General features: G+C 30.2%; 1 protein-coding gene across 2 annotated transcripts in view; it reads right to left on the bottom strand.

The window, feature by feature from the left end:
- LOC107448809 (WD repeat-containing protein 47) overlaps positions 1–23,938 on the bottom strand; it is a 78,009-nt gene that overhangs the window by 46,941 nt on the left and 7,130 nt on the right. Inside the window, exon 1 of one of the 2 annotated variants that reach the window (XM_043047812.3) lies at positions 14,799–15,025. The exons of the other annotated variant lie outside the window; for it this stretch is intronic. Coding sequence (XP_042903746.1) covers positions 14,799–14,903 — 105 coding nt within the window. The 5' untranslated portion in view covers positions 14,904–15,025. Of the gene's footprint in view, positions 1–14,798; positions 15,026–23,938 lie in introns of those variants that run through there. 2 annotated transcript variants of the gene reach the window in all.

Genomic DNA, 23,938 nt, shown 5'->3' with positions numbered 1-23,938 from the left:
CCAAAACTGTCAAGAAACCATAAATAAAAAATTATATTAATCTTTTTATGGTTTCAAACTGTTAAGTGTGAGGGGTGAAAAACGTTAACTGATTTTTTTCTAATATGGTTAAACAACCAAAATTCTACCCACTCCAGCTAGCCCCACCTTAAAAAGTCATTTTGTTCTGTGTAAAGGGGTACATACTGTAGCTGAGGAGGCAAAACGGTCAATCTCATGACCAATTTGCCAATCATTATGGGTTTGAATCCCAGTGTTGATTCTACAATATTTCTTTCATTCCATCAATATATAAAAAATTTCTAGTTTCCGGCACTCTTCAATCAATGACCCTGAACTATATGATTACGAAACTATCAATCATGCATAAATGACGCAGCACCCACAGTCCACCAATGTCCATTAAGTTTCATTTGTATGGTTTAGAAACTATACTACTCGTAAATGGTTACAAAACCATATAGTTTTGTATTCACGGTTTTTTAACTGTAATAGTTGTAAATGGTGTCAAAACTATAAAATTAAAAAATTTTACTAAGCATAAACTTTATGCTTAATCGGATGGACAGACTGCTGCTGATTATTTTACCGTAATTTCAGAATGAAATTTCCAACAGTGCAGTCAATTTCCGTTTCCACCATTCCTATTGGACGATTCAAATTTCGATCCCGATAGACATGTATTCTTATTGGTTGCATCTGTTACCACTTTGTCATTGATGGATTTTCAGTGGACGGGTAAGTGAAGTGACGTCAGCGTAGACATTGCTACATCTGAACTTAAAAGTGGATTTTAGAAACAAACTTTTTGTTTGGACAGAAATTTTAAACGTGATGGACAATAATATCGCTCAAATGTACTGAGACTTTCTGGAGCTACTTAAGAACCATAAAGATAATTACGAATAAATCCATCTTAAACTTGGTAACAAAATAATATGGTTTGAGTTAAATGGGGAAAATGTGTTTCCAATTAGTACCGTATCAAAGTTGTAGGGTTAAGAAAATTTTATATTTTAAAATTCGATTTCTGAGAAACTATTCGACCGATTTCGCTTAAATATTTTATTTAGTCATGTAAAATTACATTCTTCAAATTGATGTAAAATGATGAATTATTTTTGGGTAAACGAATTCCATGATTGCGTGCAAAATTTTTCTTGAGCTATGCCAAGAAATAAAAGGGTCCAAACTGTCGACCGCTCTCTTGACCAAACTATTAGGAACCAAATTTTTCAGATTTTTGGGGTCAGATATCTGCATTTGTCAAAAAAAAGTATCTTTATTCAGACAGAGCAAATTTTTGCGTCGTATTTTGTTACTTACAATATTTAATAATATCGTTCCCAAAACATAAAAATAAGAATAACTAATATTTTTCGAATATTTAAACAAATCTGTAGTGCAGGTGAAAAAATTCTGCAAAAACACAACACAGAAATATATTCCATAAAATATTTAAAAACACTGAAATATTTTATACAATAAACATCATGGCACCTTTTTCATTTACAAATTATTTCACGCCAATAACTTTGAGCTGAGTAATGCTGAAAAAGTTATTGTTACACTTTTATTATAATGTGTTTGTAATTTTAACTTTAAAAGACAACACACTTATTGTGCACTAAACACAGACATGTAAGATTTGTTCTTTCAAAGTAAAGGTAGATGTCGACAAACAACGATGCATACTTCCAGCTGTTTTTATGGTTATACTGTCCCATATAAACGATGAGTTATTCGACGTTTGACATTAATCGGAAAATATTTTTTTTAATAAATAATCGAAGTTGAACGAGCCTAAATTTTTCCTCCGCATTCGAGGCATGTATGAAGTTTAAAACAAGGAAGGAAAAAATATCACAATCTTTTTTTTTCTTCCTGAGATGTATAAAAAAATACGTGATACAAATACGTTTTTAGACATGTTTATATTTGTTAGATGATAGAATGCTTATTTTTTGATGTAGTGAAGTAAATACATTCTGATGAAAGTATTTCATGCATTAAAATAAACTCACTTTACTTTCTTTACAAGATGTAAGGATGAAGTTTATTAAATTGTTCACATGTTACGAAAAATATCGTGTTGTTGTAATCGGTACTCACACTGTAAAAAAGTCCGGATCAAATTACGGTATTAAGTACCGGCACTTTGGGTGCCTCACCCGTAAAATAATATACCGCAGTTTCTACAGTAGCATTTATTTAATTAGACTGATTCAGTGATTTTACAGTAATCATTACTATTACAGTACATCAGAATTTATTTCCCGTAATATGTTCAAATGATAAAAGTATCAGGTTATTGTTGTTAGTAATCACACTGCAAAAAAAAGTCAGTATCAAATTAAGGTATAAGTTACTGGCACTTTGGGTGTATCATCCGTAAAATCCTTTTCTATCGTAAAATTTTATACCGCAATTTTTACAGTAATATTTATTTAATTAGAGTGATTAAGTGATATTACGTTAATTATTACTGTAAAAATTACAGATTATCTGAATTTAGAAGAAATTCAGATTTTTTTTTTATTTCGTAACATGTTCTGGTAAAAATGGATTGTACGGCAAAAAGTATCGGTACTCTGAGTGCCGGTTTTGTTTATTGTCCGGAATTGTTTATTGTCCGGTTTGTTTAGTGTCCGGAATTTTTTAAACGTGATGTTGAGTATATATATGTATATCAGTTTGCTACTAATAATGGGTTGTATCTGGTACTTGAGCATCTCTATAGATTACGATACAGAAAGCAAAAATATTCTAATCTGGAAATTTATAATTTAGCAATAAATTTTGGCGCACTAAAAAAAACAATTTTTATTCTTTACAATTGATGTTAATTTTATTTTAAAATTACAGTAATCTCACGATATTTCTTTGTAGTTTAGAAAAATGGACGCGGTATAATACCAGCCTTTCAACTCCTCCCTATTTCTTTCAGCAATCCGGTTTTGATGTCAGATTTCGATCAATGCCGCCAGAAGAGAAAAGGCCTCATCACAGATTGCCATAAACAAGAAACTTGAGCCTTCAGTAGTCCAATCGTAACGGCATCTTTCGTAATTTCCCCCACTGCGGAGCCCAGTAGCCTGAACGTTGTGACATTTTTTTTATTTCCTCCACTGCGCAGTTTATGTCCGTTACGTCCAACTATTAAATTGATCCGAGCTGACGCCTTGTCTTTTCTAGTAGGTGTTGTTTCCTTTTCAACACTTAACAACTCCAATTACCTACCCCAGAACGGCGCGTTATTTTAACTTCTTTTTTTGAAAAGAATTCGAAAAATATACATTAGGGATTGTGTCTGAAGAAAACTAGGAATATTGCTAAAGAATATTACACTTTTTAATCACCAGGAGTTTCCGCACATCAATTCCCATAATTCATCAGCGTTTCTACCTATAATGTCCATATTTTTAACGAAAAAATATTTACATTTTTATTAGTTAAGCATAAATATTATGTTATGAAAATCTTAATCCAATATTATTTATTTATAGAAGAAAATTATGCTTATAAAATTGTATGGATATACTTCTATTTCCAACTTTGGCCCAGCTCAAATTTCAAATGTCCCATCTTTTATGTAACTTTGAATCCAATTATGAAGACAAGTATTAAGATAAACTCATATAGAGTGATAACGTTTGGAAAGTTAAGCAGCATCTCCCCGTTACGAGGAGTGGCAAACCATGAAAATGTCCATTTTTTTCTAACTGCAACAGAATTCTAATCTAAGATATCAGCTAAATTCTTTCATACATGGAAGCACAAATTTTTGTCTTAAATAAAAAAAAAAAAGTTCAAATGCGGTCTTGAATGCAGATAGATTACCATAAACAGAATGCATAATTGTGCATAGACATATATATATTTTTTTACATAAATATAATTTATTCATTTTGCAAGAAATCAGTCGAACTTAGTAACGCACTCTGGAGAGCGAAAGAAGCTTCCAACGATAAAAAAAATTTTAAATTTTTGAAACATTTTTTTTTTTTGATAATTATTTTGTTCTTGAAATGTTTTTAAAACTTCAAAAAAATCCAGTGTTATTCGTTGGTTTGCTCTAGTTAAGTTTCGTGAATAATAATGGTATAATAGCACAAATAATTTAAACAATTCATGTATTTAAAAAAAATCAGTTATCTTAAACTCTTAACATTGCAGAAATTCCAACTCAGAGAGCATCGAACACATCAATAAATAAATTTTAAAAAAAAATCACGAAACATTTGTTGTTTTGTTTTTGTATAATAGTTCTCTTTCAGTTTTTACAGCCTAATATGAATTGTTTTCTACAGAACGTACAGGTATGTGCGGTTAAAGCTTTACACTGCTACCAATCAATTGTTACGACTTTTCTTTTTCGCATCTCGTTTTTCAGTTTCCTGAGCGCTCATTGTTTACGATCGAAATGCTCGTGTCACATGCTATTCGAATGCAAATAGATCGCCAAAGCGAGAGTGCGCGCTCCTATATAGACGCCCATAAAACGACATTTCGCAGCACCAGACCCCAAAGAATTAAAAGATAAAATATTATATTCGCCCTTAGCTGCTCTTATGGTAATGCATTTAAAACTATTTTGTCGAGACAGAAAAATAGGCTTTTATTTAAATAAAATAACTCATATGAGACTTTTTATATTAAATCATAATTTAAAAACTCTCTAACGAATTTCCCAATTTTCAGATCATATTTACATTCACTTACCCTTGGACGCAAATGGGACACTAGTGAGCCTTTTATATATATTTTTTCTAACACTCTAATTACAAACAAAAACTATATTTTGGCATTTTTTTTAATTATAAAATAAAATCTAATAGTTAATAAGAAATTTTGCTAGATTATCAGAATTATATTCGTATTATTATATAAAATCATTAAAAAAGGTCGAAAAAGAATTTTTTTCATGAATGTTTAAAAATTCATAAATAATTGACTTCGTAAATTAAAGAAATGACAACGATGAATTTGTATTTCTCTTATATCGAAATAACTGCACTGCAACTGAGTGCAAATTTGAAATATCATTGTTTAAAAGTGAGCCATGCTTGGTAGATTTTGACACCGGTGTTTTATGCTGTATTTCATGACCATAAATTATTAATTAAAATGCTAAATCTAATATTTTTTTGCTTATTCTGACCAAAACTAATGTAAAATACCGAAAAAAGTTTGAAATGTTTGCTTAATAAAAATTCTGCACCAAGGGATACAGATATTCCATTTTCAATTAAAAGACAATATTTTAAAATTAATGGGCCATCATTTTCAGGTAAGTTACAGTTTAGTAGTCAGTAGATGACGCTTAATTACGTCTTAACCTCTCCCCCTTGCTTTTCCCGGTTTATAACAAGAGCACAAGTAAAAATGTTTGGCTGTACCTGATACTACTTGCCAATATAAATAACAATCTCCAGTCTCCAACACCGGCCTACAGGGGGCAAACTCTTTTTAAACTCCTTTTTTAGGGGGAAACTTTTTTTCTCTCGATGAAGTCTAATTGTATTGAAATATCTGCGTGTCTAAGTCCATTGATAATGATTGTTCTTCCTCAATAATATCGAAATATCTTATGTATGCATATCAGGGGTCTGTCCAGACATTTTGTGAAAGGTCCGTTTTTCGTGAAATTGTGAAAAAATTACTCAAATTTTTTCAACCAGGGTCCGCTTTTATGAATTTGTGAAAATAGGGTCCGTTATTGCAAAAAAAAAATTTTTCAAGGAGTTTTTAAATTGTAAAGACATACAAGATTATGCTCTGCACTGTAAAATTATAATAAAAAAATTTACATTTTTAAAATTAAACAACAATTGCTGCTTCTAAATTAGAGATGCAACATACAAATATTTGGTATTTAGCCTATACTGCTGAACGCAGAATATTCATTTCGGACGAATAATGGAAGAATCGTCTGCCGAAGACAAAACTTAATTCCTTTACATCCATCTTTCTTGTTTTCTGCCCTGGAAAAGGTTTATTCGATTAACAAAATAATAATGAAGATAAACAAATTTGTGAAGGGTCCGATTAAAAGAAAAATCATTTTGTGAAGGGTCCGTTTTTAAGTTAAAATATTTTGTGAAGGGTCCGTTTTTATGAAAAGATATTTTGTGAAGGGTCCGTTAATGGACCCAAATTTCTTCTAAACAGACCCCTGCATATATATAAGAAAAAGATTCATTGATAAAACTTATTGAGTAACAAAAAAAAATTGTTCTTTTTATGTATGAAATAAAACGAAAATTATCACACTCTGTCATCTTTTTAAAGTGTAAAATTTTTTAATGTTTTTTTTAAAACGTATCTATTTCTGTAAAAAAAAATTTATAGTGCATCATTTTATAAAAAAAATAACAAAAATTTCACAAGAAATTTTAAAATTTGATAAAAGTGGAAACATAGTGCTTTAAAATTAATCATTTTCAATTTATTTCGAAAAATAAAGATTCCAAACATTAATTTATCCTCTTTATTTGCTGTTACTTTTGGAAAAAAAATTATACTTTTAAAATTACAGTGCACTCCCGATTATCCGGGTTAATCACCGGGACGGGTCGCACGGACAATCGAAAAACACGGATAATCCGAAAACTCCTTTTTATTAAAGAAAAAATGAACATCAGTACAAAAAATATAAAAATTACTTACATTTGCAAGCTGTATAACATCAAATTAGGAATTTAACATTTACTGCCTAAAAAAATGTGCTAGGCGTCTTTGCTTCTGCTGTTTGTTCATCTCTTGCCGTATATTGACACATATTTTACGTACCGTAGTAACGTCACCGTAATCAAATCCTCGTTCTCGTAATAAAGTTTCCTCAGATTGTAGAGCAGCAGAATCAGGAATTGTATTTCCCTCATTTATTACATCTTCTGTATCAGTACTATCATCACTATTTGATTTAACAACACAGTTAGTAAAAATTTCCTCATCTGTTAAATACTGGAAGTCAAGCTCACATACATCACTTTGAAACGAATCTTCTAAATTTTCCTCATCAAGAATTTCTAAACCTACGATTTCTTTTCTTTGTTCAAAAATACTGTTATCATATTCTTCAATATAAGAAGATCAAGTGGTATGATCTTTCTTCACGATCGTGATAACGTAGACGATTTTACCTTTGACCATGTTGCTAACATACTGCATCCAATAATGAATATTGCTTTCAAAAAGTGTTATAACTTCATAACTTACTATTGCAGCCATTATTATCAACAAAAAACATTAGATTCATATTCTGTTAATAAATGGCGAGACTGATTTGACAAGATATATTTTACATGCATGATAATCTTGAAAATGTTTCTGTTTAAAAAAATTCTTGACTCCGAAAGGAGCACGGATAAACCGCAAACCGGATAATCCGCGCTCGGATAATCGAGAGTGTACTGTACTTATTTTTTTTCTTTAAAAACTGTCTAGCTATCTTAAAAACTATCTCTTTAACAGAAGCAAAGGTAAAATAAATAATCGAAATAAGTAAAAATTTTGTTGGAAAGATTTTTTGAAACATAAGCGGAGAAAAAATTTCTGGTAAAATTACCGTATTGTATGGTAATGATATTTATGGTAAAAAAACATTATTGGGGTTAATAAAACCAATATATAGGGGTATTTAATCATTCATTCGGTAATTTTTCCGTTCATATGGTAACGATTTACCGGAAATTTAGGTTTTCGAAATTATATCTCTTATTACCACTACATTCTGCAAAAATACAAAACTGAAAAATAAAATTTAACCGAATAAATTGTTTTTATGCCATAAGGTATTTGGATAAAATTAATACATTTTGTCACCTATTATAAAACTATATTTTGGAAATAATTTTACTAAAATCACAACCAAAGCGCTACGGTTAAAATTACCGAGCTTTTGGGTGTTCCCATAGAGTCAAAAACACGGTAAATGTTACGATATTCTTATATGATACATAAGAACGTGCATTAGAATACGATACATATGAATGTTACCATACTTTTTTTCCTTCATGTAGTTTTTAAAATGTTATTATCTAAAACAGGGGTTTCCAACTTACATGAGGCCGCAGGCAACAATTAAAAACACAAATCAAATGGCGGGCCACAACTTTATCAAAATTTTATGAAGGGCTTTTTTATGTTTGAAAGAACATTAAATATTACTGTCAGATTTTTAATAAGTTGTACAAAACAAAAGTACTGAATTACAAATTAAAATAAGAAATAGATTTTTAAAAATATTAAATAAATAATAAAAATTCGGGCTACAATAACTTTAATGTGCACCTATGTATTAAACAAATAATGTGCAAAAGATATCTAATTGTAAGGTATAAAACTTTAAAAAGATTGGTATTAAAACTTACATAGTAGCACACAAAATATTCAATGAGAAAATTGAGATTTGTCTGCTGCAACCACCAGAGAATAGATATTTACATTTGTGTGTGTAAATATTTTCTTCCAAAATGAATGAGTGGTTTCAAAAAGTTAAATCGGATAATTTCTTCGAGAAAATTTCTGATACGCACATGCTAAATTATATTCACAAAATACAAAAAATGAAATAAAATAGCGCTACATACATGATTATTTTTGCATTTGAATAAATATTTTCCTGGGTGCAAAACCTGAGAAATTTTTTTTTTGCACCGTTGGTATGCTAAATTTCACAGAAACGAAGAAATTAGGTTTTTATTAACGAGAAAAGTATTCTAAACCCATATTGATTTTTTACGAAAATTGTTCGCAAAAAAATGACAACTAATATACTTTAGTTTGCGGGCCACAAAAAAAGGCTTCGCGGGCCGGATGCGGCCCCCGGGCCACCAGTTGGAAACCCCTGATCTAAAAGATTGCAAAATTAATACAATTTTTTAAATTCCTTTTCGATACATTTCAGGTAAAATAAAATTTTGTGAATAAGTAAATATGTTGTGAATATTTTTTGTGAAAAATGTAAATATTTTTATAATATTTAAACGTTTCAGAAGTTTCCCTTTAAATTTGTTGGTTTTAACGCTCAATGATAAAGAAGGCTAACGTAAGTTAAAATGGTGACAAACTAATCTTAAAAACCATCATGGGATACCTGGTGTGGGTGTGTGACGTAGTGTGGGTATCTCGACCCTGATTGGTTGTTGAAATGTGGCATTTGTTTACCCTAGCAACTGTTTTTTCCATTCTATTTCGAGTAAGCCATGCCTATCAAATATCAATTTTCTTAATTGACACATTCTATATTCTTACACAGATTTTAATTCTTTCACTACATATTTCTTACTTAACGCAAAGACTGGCATGGAGCCATGTAGAACAAAAACAAACTAATTATGCATTGAAATTGCCAGGTACACAAAACAAAAATATATCACGGTTACAATAAAATACATAAACAAACAATAAATCTAAGTTAAATAAAAGACTTAGACGAGAAAAAATTATATTTCAACAAATTCGATGTGCGATACGGCACTGTAGTTAATTAACTTCTCGTTAATTAACATTCTAACTTATGACGAGAAACTTAGCTCAAAATTAACACGATATTTTCCTTATAAACGATCAGCTGGAGCTGTATTACGTTTGTGTATTACGAAAATTACAGTTTTCCATATTCTTAGTTTTGAAATCTAATATTCCCACAAAAATTGCAGCCAATTGTGAAATCAACAGCTGTTAATTATTATCAGCAATCATCGATGCTGATAATAATTAACTTAATATTGGAGCACACCCATTTAAAATATTTTCAGCTTCAACCACAGACATAGTGCCCACCCATTTAAAATATTCCCACCGGTTATCTTTCGAGAATGTAAATAAGGGCGATATTTATCGTGATTCGATTTTAAAAGAAAGAAAAGCAAAAATCACGATTTTCTCTTGATCTTCTAAAAACCAACTTCACGCACGAGCGCAGAAACAAAGACATCAGGTGTTTTTGGCGCACGAATTGCGCAGTTATGGGTGCAGAAAAAGAATCAAAAAAGTTATTAGATTAAATAACGCATTAGTCCTTCTCTTTACTTAAGGTCAGACAAATTCATGAATTGCGGGTGTGTTTTTTTTAACACATATTGCTCAAAATGAGCCCTTGCATTTGAAAAAATTGACAAATCTCAAAATGCATATTTAAGAAATTGGACATAGGTTAGAACACACGTATGGAAGAAAAAGCGCAGTTTTCATAATTCACAATGATCCAAATAAATAAATAAAATAAAATAAATGATTAAAACATAACATTCAGTATAATTTTTTATCGAAATTTCAGGTACTAAGACTCTTATTGGAGCGAAGGCCTATAACCTTAAATATGCTAATCAATGAGAGCAGACGATATTATAAGTTACGATTACGTTTTTCTTAAAATTTGCTTAAATTAATTTCATACTTTGATTGTACGCACATACTTTCTTGGAATGATCATGCCTTTTTTTTGTTGTTGTTGTTGTAGAAGGATTTGGGTTCCTGATTTTCAAATTATAGGACGTAGCAGGAATCTGGAAAACAGGATCCTAATAGTTAAGGCAGGAAAGCAAACGATAATTTGTATCCATTAAAGTTAATTTTACTTTTTGCGTATTTCGCCAGATCTCCAGAGTTTTTTTTAGCGAAAAATAAATTACGAAATTAGTTTATCCAAAGATAATTCCATACAAAAAAATTTGTTTTATTAATAATTATTATTTATTATTTTACTTAATAATAGTCTAAAAACTTTTAAATTGTAAGTATACAAATATTTACATCATTTTCAAAAATGTAATTTTGTAGGGCAAAAAGAATTTGGACCAAATCGGAGAATAAGTTCCTGTGAAATTGAATTTTAAATATATTGAGCGAACGATGAATTTTAAATATAATTAATTTCCCAGGAACTACTTGACCAATTTCTTTCAAATTTTATATTTTCAAATTTTATTTTACATTCTTTAAAATGATGTGTATTTCGCCAAATCTCGAGAACTTCTTAAATGAACTGAAAACCTCTTTCCCCAATTATAAAATTCGTTTAGCCATAGATAATTTCAATTAAAAAAAAATTTCATATTTTTTCAATTTTTAAACTTATAATAGTGAATAATAATCAAAAACCATTTTAAATTCCAAGCTATACTAAATTTTATATTGTTTTTAAAATTACCATGGTATTTCAGCATATTACATCTCAATATTCAGTGCGATATTGAAGTTAAGTTTGGTGGCATAGTACAGCTGCCCAAAATATTCATTTTTTTTAAATTTTAAAACAGAATTTAAAATAAATTTAAAATAATACAAAATGGAATCATTATTTTTGTCACACACACATTGAATTTCTCGATCTTGAGATTAAAAATAATGTATTCACAGAATTATATTTCTTATATTAGAGACTAATTAAACTAACGATGAAGACTAAATGATGTTATCTGTTGTGAATATAAAGATGTAGGAAGTTTATGGTTCCATCATTTCCCTTTCAAAACTATGAGAACGCTTGAATCCAGTTGATATCATCATCATTAACGAACCCAGGTCATATTTTGTCATTATTATTCTTCTACACTACTCCATCGGAAAACAACAGTCATTACAGAAAGTGACGCAATGTTTAGTGTCGCGGTGTTGAATTACGTCATGATTGCTCTTCACTTCCTAGGGAAGGTTAATAACCATAATACCATTTTAGAACGTCAATGTGGCAACATTTATTTTGTTCTGCAAAAGAAGAAATTTAGAAAAAGTAAATAGAAAAACGAAATTTTTTTTTGGCCAGACAGAGCAATTAGTAATTAATCAAGGATTTTGAGTTTTGAGATAGACGTGAATCACATAAGAAATGTTCAGTGACGGAGTAATGCGGATTTCTTCAATTTTTCGAATACTTTGAGGGAATTGAAATTATAAAAGGCGTACTGCAAGTCAAAGTGAAAGAAAAAGAGTTCCATAAAAACAAATAGAATACATAAAAATACCTTTTTCTTTAAGAAATTCAACAGAACACTTTTTAAGCGAAGATTTCCAAGAAAATGAAGGTTTATTCTGGTACAGAGCACAGAATAAAAAAAAAGGAACGCTTGCAATCTTAATAACACGTGGGTTAGATTTTAAATATGCTAACTAAAGTTAGTGGAATAAATATCGTCTGCACTTAAAAATAATGTGATAAGTGCAGACGATATTTTATGCTATAAAGTTAGACAGACACAAAAATGAACTTGCTCAAATACATTTTATTTGATGGATATTTTATTTTTGATCTAGAAAGAAAATTGAAGTGGACGAAATTTACAGAATATGGTCGACTGGTTAAATTGAAAAAACGATCAAAAGCTGGAGCCCTATTACTATATGAGCCATCATTTTTGAAAGTGGATTAAGTCTATTTGGATTTAAAAAGATATATATTTATTTGGTTCCAAGCGATTTTAATAATCATTGTTGTTTAATAAAATTACAGTGCTAAAAATCTTCCTCAAATTGATTTACTTAGTCATCAGATTTGGAATTTTATTCAAACAGTGAAGAAGGAGTCTTAATAAAATCTTTGGATTTATATTACTTTCCAAGCGGACTTATTTCACTTTCATTATTTTATATAGTTCAAAACATTATTTTTACTTATTGAGTATTTCGCCAGATCTCTAAAACTAATATTACTATTATTAATTAATATTTAATATTAAAACATATATTTTTCAAACAATTTTTTAATTAATTTTTATTTAATACAGATTTGACTATTTTTCAACTGCAATGCTCATAAATAACATTATACAAAATTTGCACGATACCGCTTGAATTAATTTTGAAGACATGAGAAATAAAAAATACGGCTTATTTTAAATTGTTTTTACCCTGAAATGAATTGGTCGATTCCGTTACAATTTTAGATTTTATAATTTAAAATTAGACAGTTAAAATTATTAGGAAAATGTGCGTACAATCACGATTATTACAATTTTAAAACAAATAATAAAAAATTAGAAATGATAGTAAAAATAATTTTTTTTGTTAAACGAGTTTCATAATTGTATGCACATTGAACTCTTTTAAATTGCTTTAGACGTATGGTGAAATACCAAAAAAATAAAAGGGTTCTAAGTTGTAACGGTTTTGCTGACTATACTGTTAGGTCCAAGTTCTTCAGTTTCGAATTTAGCGAGCAAAAAAATTGTATTCAGATTTAGTATGCTTTTGCGTATGAATTCGTTTCTGAAGATATTTTTGCTCTCATTAATTAGCATAATTAAGATCTATCCCTTGCAACATTAAGATCAATTATTAGTGAATGAAAATCAGATAATTAGATCAAAAGATAATTCAGATGCACACTGTAAACAATGGCCACAAGGCACTGTAAACAATGGCACTCATACATGTTGCTTGGATAAAATGTAAATTTTTAGGCTGTTAATCTTTTCTAACCTTTTCACCTCATTAAAAAAATATTTATATTGGGATACGTTTAGCTTTAAGTCCTCTCCATTACAAGAATATAATGAGTTCCCATTTTAAAAGCTAGCATTATGGAAGACTTATGTTCTTGAACTTTTTTGGGTAAAGTAGGTAAAAAAAGAATAAAATATATCAAGGGATTGAAGGCAATATAGCGATAAGCCACACATTTTTTAAAAAGCAACATTATTACAGACTGTTTAGTATTGTTTCTAGATAGTTATTTTACAAGTTTTCGGAATTTTTTTTCCTAGGTAACAACCAACCCAATGAACAGTAACAACTTAATTAAATATGTACTTAATTAAATAGGTTATTGGTTAAATGTATATGAAGGCAGCTATTTTTTTCCAAGTTTTTTAACTCATGATAATGTTTACTTCATGTTGATTTAAGTTATAACCTCCCCCCTTCCTCAAACAAAAATAATGATAATCGTTCCGTTCTCTGAGACTGCAATAAACACAATACTTAAAGTTTTGGTTTAGCTAAGTTAGGTTGTAAATATATATATATATATATATATATATATATATATATATATATATATATATATATATATATATATATATATATATATATATATATATAGCACAATAAAAAAATACAAAAAAGAAAATGAAAATTAATAAATTTTATTTACTGCGCATAATCTGCAAGTATATAGAACTCATAAAATAAATTCAAAATATAGAGAAAACATAGAAAAAAATTACAGAATAAGGAAAACAAAAGATGAACATTATTTTAAAAAAAACCGTAATTTAAAAAAACTACTAAAATTTCTTTTAAAAATTCCGGAGAAAAAAAAGATATCTTTTAATCAGCTCACACTATTACATCCACAAAAAGGAGTGCTTTCTAATATTTTATCAATATAGCCAAAGCGAAATATATCAATACAATAGAGTATAGGAGCACTCAAAAAAATTTAGAAATAAAATAGAACACATTAAGTAATTTATTATATATATATATATATATATATATATATATATATATATATATATATATATATATATATATATATATATATATATATATATATATATATATATATATATATATATATATATAAAAGAAAAAATTTCAAACTATTAACAAATCGACCTCTTTAGGAAAATGTTCTAAAATAAATGGTAACAGTTTATTATTTTCCCTTTGAGGTTTTCCTTTTACATTTAATTTTTTATAATAGGCATTAATCTTTTTTAGGTCTCACACGTCATGCAGTATTTAAAAAAGGAAAGGAATGAGAAAGAATGAAAAATAACACGTGTGGTTCAAAAATAACGGGAAGAAAAAAATTTGATTGAAAAGGAAAAAAAGAAATCATAACTTACATTTGAGATGAGGTCATCAAAATGCAAAGGAGAAGTTCGAGCATCTTTCATGGGACATAACCGGAAGTGCATAGAGCAATGCCGCGGATACGCGAATTTGGACATAGTGAGCTATAATGGAACCTCATGCAAAACACCATAAATATACCGCCACTTACTTCATCATCGGATGGAAAGAACACCGGACATGTAAATAGGGACCCACCTACAATCACCGATTCAATGTTGTAGAAAAGGATTGGCTTGAGAAAGGATAGCCGCTGCCGCCAAGTAGGCGCCAAATACAAAAATGAAATGAATAATGTTAGTTTTCGTTTTCCCCGAGTTCGAACATTGTTTGAAGAATAAGGTGAAATGAGCAAGGTCGTGAAGGTACCGTGATATGAAAAACGTGAATAAGCTCTTATTGCGAACGTGTACTTTTTACTTTTCGTACCGAACTTTTTTAATTCAGTAATGTAAATACTTACTTTTCTTTTCTTTTTTAAAAAAACTAAACGAAGTCAAAATTACGTATTCATTAGACATTTAAGATACATAATACAATATACGTCAGATACATTAGATTCGTTCTGTACATTAGACGTTATATTATCTTGTCTATTAAACGTTTCATTATATGTTAGATACATTCGATACAAGAAACGTTAGATACGTTACATAGGATACATTCATTACACATTAAACTCCCTATTTACCTAATTTTGTTTAACTTATAGATGATGAAAGATTTGAAATTGGCACAATTTTAATTTGTCGATATTTTTCACGCATGTACAAATCATTAATATAAATGTACTTTTTTATTGTCCATGTTTATGAGTTATCTTTTAGTTTCCCAGAATAAAATACGCGACTGTAAAAATGGGTGTTATTAGTTGTGAACGCTGTACAGGCGTTGTACTATTGGACAATTGAGAATTCATTTTTGATTTTTTTAAATTATTATTTTATAACTGGTTTTAAGCAACCGATCCAATTTCTGAATTTATGACTATCAATGTTCCGTGGCTTTGTAATTTTGGATCCAACCCAGAAGACAAGAGAACTACTGGATCAATCATTGGAAAATTAACCTAGGTGGAGAGCTTTTCGATGAAACTAACCCGAATTTGCGTTGCACGGAGAGGGAAACAACATAAACCTCTCACGGTTAGCCTGACAGGAAGGGGATTCTGAACCATAATCCGTCTACCACTAAGGATATTTTATGTCAGCACTGTGGTAGATATGAGCCGGGAACAAAATTCGTATTAACCAGCCACCGCTGAGATTCGAATCTGGCCTGAACCACTGCAGCTCGAAATTCATGTTTGATTTGAGAACAATATTTTTTAACCACTACTTTGGAAAATAAACTCCCGGTCTCCATCACACACTCCCAAACAACCCAACAGAGCGTGAACTTCTCTGATTCTCCAATTTGTGGAAGTAAACAGCGAAAAACAATTTTTGTTTTTTAAAACCACAAAACAAGTCTTTTGATAGGGGGCTATTTGTAAGTAATAAGCTATTTATAAGCTATGACTTTATAGAAGGTTTTTTATAAGACTATATAAGCAGACTCATCTCAGGGAGCTACTTATAAACAGGATCGTCACAGGAGGGTGTTTATAAGTAATAATAAGGATCTATTTATAAGCAATCGCTTTATGGGGGCTATTTATTGGTTCGAAGCAATTTATCTGCAGAAAGGGGACCATTACAAATCTGTCTTTTGATAAGGAATATAAAAATGCAGGGTCTTTATAGGAGCTGATTATAAGCACATAGGAATTTTTCATAATAAATTTCCTGATAGAGAGAAATTTATAAATAGTTTCGTGATGAGGTGTCTATTTATAAGCAATCTCTTGATAGGGTGCTATTTAAAATCAATTTCCGCGTGAGGTGCTATTTAAAAGCAATTTCCGCGTGAGGTGCTATTTAAAAGCAATTTCACTTCATTAACAAAAATCATCCGATAAAAATTCAAAACAAAATCCTGCATGTTGTATTTTCCGAGTTTTTTGTTGGACATGTGGAGCTAAAAAAATGCAATTAAAAACATGATATTAAAATAAATTTTCATTTTAAAAGAATCAAAGAAAACAGATACAGACGCACACACAAAAAAAAATTTATAATGAGAATAGCTTGGAGCAAAGTATATTCAGTTTTATTTTTATCTTTCTCACCAAGAGAAGAGGAACACCTAGAAGGAATGGAAAACAGTTACCTTGAATTGATTATTCGAAAGATAATTATAACACATTCGATACGATACGTGCTTGTTTAATATTGCGCTTTTGTTTGAAAGTTAACCTACAACAACAATAGCTAACGAGCATTTATACGCTCTCACAGCTTCCTACATCCAAAATAAACGGTGGTGGTTTTTCTTCCTTTTTCATTTCCTTTCTTTTCTATTTTCTTCATTTTGTTCTTTGTTTAAAGACGGCATACGAGCAGCTATTTTTGAAAGTAGAATAAGTCCATTTTTTTATGTTATAAAATTAGTAATCGAATTAATTTAAAATTATTGGCAAAGGTTAATAAAAAAAATCGGGTGATGTTTTTCACATTGTGTTATGATTAAACTTTAAAATGCAATAATCATTACTAAATTCATAAAAATAATAAAATAAAAAAAATTTCTTCTTTTTTTTAGATTTTAGCTCTAAATAGACTTGTTCCACTTTCAAAAATAGTATTTTATAAGGAATAAAAATAAAAATAAAGTTAATGCCATACTTTAAGACACATGGACCTTACAGAAAGAGATTTTTTAATGTAAAATAATATTAATTAAATGTATACAGGAAAATACACGGATAATTTTCTATTCTTCATAATAATAATTAAATATTCATGGTAAACTAGTGGTATGTCATCATATTTAATACATTTCTCTCTTGTTATTTGTCTTGACGTTTGATATAATGGCAACATAGTAATCTTGTTGAGATTTTTTTCAATTAATTCAAAATGTCGAGCCGCAATGGCTCAAGGGATAAAGCGTTCGTTTTCCAATGAGGTGAACAGGGTTCGGATCTATTGCTGGTCGATACGAAATCCGCATCCGGCTTGCACCACCCTGAGTGCTGACGTAAAAGTATCCTCAGTGGTAAACGGATCACGGGTTAGAATACCCTTGACGTCAGGCTAACCATTTAACGTTTTCGTGGTTTTCCTCTCCATGTAACGTAAAAGTGGATTAATTCCATCAAAAAGTCTTCTACGAAGGCAAATTTCTTCCATTACTTGATCCAGGAGTTCCCTCGACTTCTGCTTTGGGTTCAAAATTACAAGGCTACGGAGTTGAACATTAGTGGTCATAAACCCAAACAATTGGGTCGGTTGTTCAATGATGGTTTAAAAATAAAATATAAAATTAATTCAAATTTGATTATTAGCTTTGCTAACAATTATATTACGTGAACAATACGTGCGCACGCTATTGATTGGGTATAGGAAGCACAAGCCACGCGGAAGATATTGCGAAAAAATACTAAACAAAATTTTCAAACAATCAATGATGTTAAACAAAATAACTTCGACTTGGGTACTTGTATTTCAAGAAGAAGATCACAAATACCCACCTATGACGCCAGTGCCAACTGATCGTTTATAAGCAAAATAGCGTGTATAAGTTGAGCTAAATTTTCTCCACGTAAGTTCGAATGTCAATTAACGTTAAATTAATTACAGTCCCGCATCGCACATCGAATTTGTTCGTATATAATTCTTTCTGGGCTACGTCTTTTACTTAACTTAGATTTATTATTTGTTTATGTCTTATATTGTATCCGTGATACATTTTTGCTTTGTGCAAAACCTGGTAACTTCGATACATAATGAGTTTGTTCATGGCTTCGTGTCTGTATTTGCGTTAATATTTAGTGGAAGAATTGAAGTCTTTGTGAAAGAATATAGAATGAGTCAGGCGTTTCCTAAGCCTCGAAGATTGCCATGCAATCTTATAAGGCTTGCAAAAAATATCATTTCTTCAAATTTATCATTTATTATTCTTCAATTTCTTCTAAATTTATGGTAAAATAACCGGCAGCAGTTTGTCTATCCGATTAACCATAAAATTTACGGTAAAGAATATTTTTCACCTATGTGGTTTTGAAACTGCTTACAACTAGTTTGGTTATAAAATCATGAATACAAAACCATATGGTTTTGTAACCATTTACAGCCAAGGCTAAAGAGAATAGAAGGGCTAGTTCACCAGGGCTCTGAAGAGAATAGAAGGGCTGGTTCACTCCTTTGAAGTAGCTCTCGCCGCGCCAATCCTCCGATTTTCTCTAGTGACGTCACTTTGGCGCAAAGCTCGCACTTTTACTCCAAGAACGGAGCGTTCGGCCTTACTAGCTCTTACTAATATTGGAGCATTTCTTTTTGCGACATATTCTAAGACATTTGTTATTTTCTGTAATGACTTTCCTCAGTTTTTGCAGTGAATTTACAAGAATTTAAAACTATTATCGAAATGCCAGTTTGCGCGATTGCAACTTGAAAAAATTTTGATAGAAAAACAAAAGGAAAAAATATAATTTTCCGCGTGTTCCCTAAAGTAAATGAACAACTATGTAAAGAATGGATTCCGAAATGACACAGTTAATATAAAACAGCAATACGTTTATTCTGTCGTTAAAAACTTTTATAAAAATTCATTATCTAAATAGAAACCACCTCGTTACTTCAAAAAGAAAGGCAGGTGAAAAAAAATGGAAAAAGTCAAAGAAAATTAAAATGTTAATAAAAAGTATAAATAAAATATATAGTATATAGTTGGAATTCTCCTAATTTCATAACATATTTTTTGATGTAGTTATTCTAAATATTTATGATTTTTTTTAAAAATTATATTCTCTTAAATTTAAATATCTATACATTATATCATCGTAAATTTAAATATCTATAAACAATTGTAAAATTTCTAATGTCATTATGAACCTAAATTATTATTTTGTTTCAGTAATTAGCCTTTAAGGTTGATGTTTCCTAATGATTAAGTATGAACAAATTGCTATTAACGGCATATTTTAAAATCAGGGATTCTAAATTTAACTCAACTTATCGTTATAAAAGAATATGTAGATAAAAAAAGTGTCGATGTATGATTTCATTTTTCTCAGTAATTAAAGTTAAATCTGAACTTTTTAAAATAAAGTATTTATAGTGTCATTTTCGCCAACTAGTAAAAACATTTTTATAAGTTTAAAAAGGTATTTTTTTAATATAATGACCAAGAAAGTTTTTTTGAACTATGTTTATGAACGGAAATAATGTGTTATTTAAGCAAAGTTTGAAAGCTAATAACCAGAAAAAGTCTAACTTATTTTTACAAAGAGAAAGATGCAAATTTATCATAATATCTTTGCTTGCGATCTCCGAGATCTGTGGACACAGTGACGTCATGAGGAGGGAAATCGTAGCTTCTGCTCTAAGAGCGGAGTGAACTAGCCCTTCTTTTCTCATTAGCCCTGCTAGTTCACTCCTTTGAAGAAACTCTCGCCTCTGCAAACCTCCGATTTTCGCCCGTGACGTCACGGTGGCGCAAAGCTTAAGCTTATACTTCAAGAACGAAACGTTCGGTCTAACTAGCTTTAATATTGGAGCATTCCTTTTTGTGACAGATTCCAAGACATTCTTTGTTTCCTATAATGATTTTTCTCAATTTTGTGAAGTGAATTACAAAAATGTAAAATTATTTATGAAATGCCAGTTTGTGCGATTACAACTTCCTTAAATTCTGATAGAAGCACAAAAGGAAAAAATATCTTTTTCCACGTGTTCCCTAAAGTAAGTGAAAAGCTATGTAAAGAACGATTTCAACATTGCAAACGAAATGACCCAGTTAATATTAAATATGAGAGAATATGCGGTAAGCATATCTTAAAACAAGATTATGAAGATATGAGAAATTGTTTGCTTGGATTGCCGATTAGAATGATTGTAAATGATTTTAAAATTGCCTAACTCTACCAAGTGCTCTCTTATCTAAGGGAAGATTAATTGTTCCGACAGCAGCATGGAGGGAAGCGTGTCAGGAATTTTAGAAATATTTTCAAAGTGTGTATGGGACAGAAAATCAAAAAGTGTCATCAAAGAACTTATAAAGGAATTAGAGGGACGATATCCCGCAGTGAATAAAACAGCGATACGCTTATTTTGCATTTTAGAACTTTTATAAGAATTCGCCACCTAAATTGAACCGCCCAGCTACTTCAACAAGAAAGGAAGACGAAAAAATTAAAAAATTAATTAGTCAAAGAAAATAAAAACTTAAATGAAAAGTATAGATAATTAATAGTTAAAATTCTCCTAATTTCGTAACGTAGTTTTTAATGTAGTTATTCTAAATATTTATTATTTTTTTTATTATAATATAATTATTTTTTTAATATATTTCTATTCTTTCAAATTTAAATATCTATAAATAATTGTAAAATTTCTAATATTTTTATGAACCTAAATTATTATTTTGTTATAATAGTTAGTGTTTAAGGTTGTTGTTTTCTAATGATTAAGCATAAACAAATTACCATTAACAGCATATTTAAAAATCAGGATTCTAAATTTAACCCAACTTTACAAATTATTGTTATCGAACAATATGTATCTAAAAAAGTTTCGATATAAGCATTAATTTTTTTTAATAATAAAAGTTAAAACTGAAAATCTTGAAATAAAGTATTTATAGCGTCATTTACGACAACTAGTAAAATATTTTTATTAGTTTAAAATGGCGTTTAATTTAATATTTTGGCCAAGAAATGTTTTTTAAAATATGCTTTTGAAAGGAAATAATATGTTAATTGCATAAAGTTTGAAAGCTAATATCAAGAAAAAGTCAAATTTATTTTTACAGAGAGAATGATGCTAAGTTTTCACAATATCTTTGCCGAGATCTGTGTGCAGCGTGACGTCATGAGGAGGGAAATCGTGGTTTCAGCTCTAATAGAGAGGAATGAACTAGCCCTTCTTTCTTCTCTTTAGCCCTGATTTACAGCTAACATGGTTTCAAAACAGTAAAAAAAGAAATGTAGCGAAACATAGGAGCTAGGCTTTTCGTTAGATAAAGGGCATTGGAGAGTGCAGGACACTGGAAATCCTTCATGTGTGTTAAAGGGAATGGAGGTGCCAACGCTGAGACTCGAACCCCCGTTCTGTCGGTCATTAAATTGACAGATTAGCTCTCTTGGCTATAATATGCACACAGTTGCAAAGAACTAAATTGCTTTATTAGGTGGGCTTAGTTGGTGCAGTAAAATTCTTGTTATTTAACCGTTTTAGGTAAAAATAGTTAATAAATGATTTTTCTCATTGTTAATAGTTTCATTACCATCTTATTTATGGTTATTTGACTATATTGTTTAAATATGGTAAAATAACAATTAAATAGATTGTTATTTAGCCATTTCTTTCGAGAAATTTTAAACAGTGTAAGTTAAACCCATTTGAAATGTATTCGAGCGTAAAATATTTAAAATTTAAATCGTTTGTTAAAATACTTAAAACCAATTTCTTTTTTTCAAAAATTAAAATATTTAATCAATACCAAGTTGTTGCAATAAATTTTGAGTGACATGCAATAAAAAAACGTGCGGAATCAAAACAATAATTATGCTTTTAAAAAACAAGATGCATGCCGGTAGTTTCCTACGCATTCTTTTATTGTTACGTCCTATACACAATTGTCAAGAACGCTTTCTTCTGCTCTTCGAGTTCGCTTTGTTTTTATTATACTAAAAAAGTTAAAAAGGGGATACGCCAATTAGTATCCTCATGATTTGGGGATATTTCCGTATCGTGATATGTCGCGCCAATAACAGTCGCCAAGGTGCCAATTATATTTTAAACTTGCAAATTTAAAAAAAAACAATAACATGTAGATGTTTGACAGGGTGTGTTTACGAATTATGCCTTTCGAGTTGGTCCCTTTCTGTGATGTTTTTTCTTAGTTTCTCGCGGGCCGATGACCGGAAGTAGCCATGACTTGGCGATTATTCTGCCGCAGATCACGATACAGAAATCTCCCCCATTATTTCACCAATTATGTAATTTTCAATTACTAGCAAATTTTTAGTTATTGTAATTTTTTTTACTTCTGTACTTTTAAAACAAAAACTATATATTAAAAGTATAAAAGTTTTCTTGTTGTTCGTATTAAGGTGACAAGGCTTATATTGCTGTTTAATTTGCATGAGCCTTGGTTATATTTTATGCATAACAAAGTGCCTCTGCACGGTAAGACAACACTTTTTTTAAGTTTAAGTGACACTTCCCGGTATACATTTGCCCGGTATACCCTACACTGTTGTTTTCTAAGGAAAAGGGCCTCTGCCTTGTACATATTTCGGAGAATGACCAAAGTCAAGAGAATGTCGACTTTCACCGGTGAATGTCGACAATCACATAGTCGCTTTGGTGATTGTCCGAAATATTGTTACATACGATTTGATACTAATTTATTCGTTGATATTATTTTTTTATTTTATAACCGTCGTTGAACAGCCGACCCAATTTCATGGGTTTACGACTACTTACGTTCAACTCCGTAGCCTTGTAATTTTGAACCAATCCAGAAGACAAGGAAACTCCTGGATCAGTACCCCCAGAGGTATTAATTTGTTGTGGGAACATGGAGGACTTTGAGACTCGACAGATTTAACGTGCATCAGTCCCCATTTACTACACGGGGAGTCTTCGGCCGGCGAGGATCGAACCCACGACCTCTTGGATATGGGCCCAGCGCCCTACCGACCAGGCTATCCCGGCCCGTTGATATTATTATATTTATTCGATATTTTAATATCTGTTGAGGATGCTTAGTATTTTTTGATAAGTTCTTATATCATATTATGCAAAGTTTTGAACGCAAGCAATTAAAATATTACAAAAATAACTTTGTAAAATTGCAAAGAAGTATTAGAAATTAACTTCTGACCCCATTGTCTTCGTAACTTATCATTCGAAAGTGATGCAAACTCTCTGCAATTTAAATCACATTTTCAGAACATCAAAACACAAGTGCCCATCATTATTCTCTACCCCCCCCCCCTCATGATGAGCTAACGAAAACAATTGAAGCGGTACGATCTGGTTCTATTTGGAGTGGATATGAACTGAAGACCAACTGCTGCGAT

The sequence above is a fragment of the Parasteatoda tepidariorum genome, chromosome 9 (genome assembly GCF_982258835.1).
Source record: "Parasteatoda tepidariorum strain Cologne lab strain chromosome 9, Ptep-v5.0, whole genome shotgun sequence".
In the NCBI taxonomy this organism is placed as follows: Eukaryota; Metazoa; Arthropoda; class Arachnida; order Araneae; family Theridiidae; genus Parasteatoda; species Parasteatoda tepidariorum.
The sequence above is the reverse complement of the archived record's forward strand: the minus strand, read 5'-3'. Positions and strand labels throughout refer to the sequence as shown.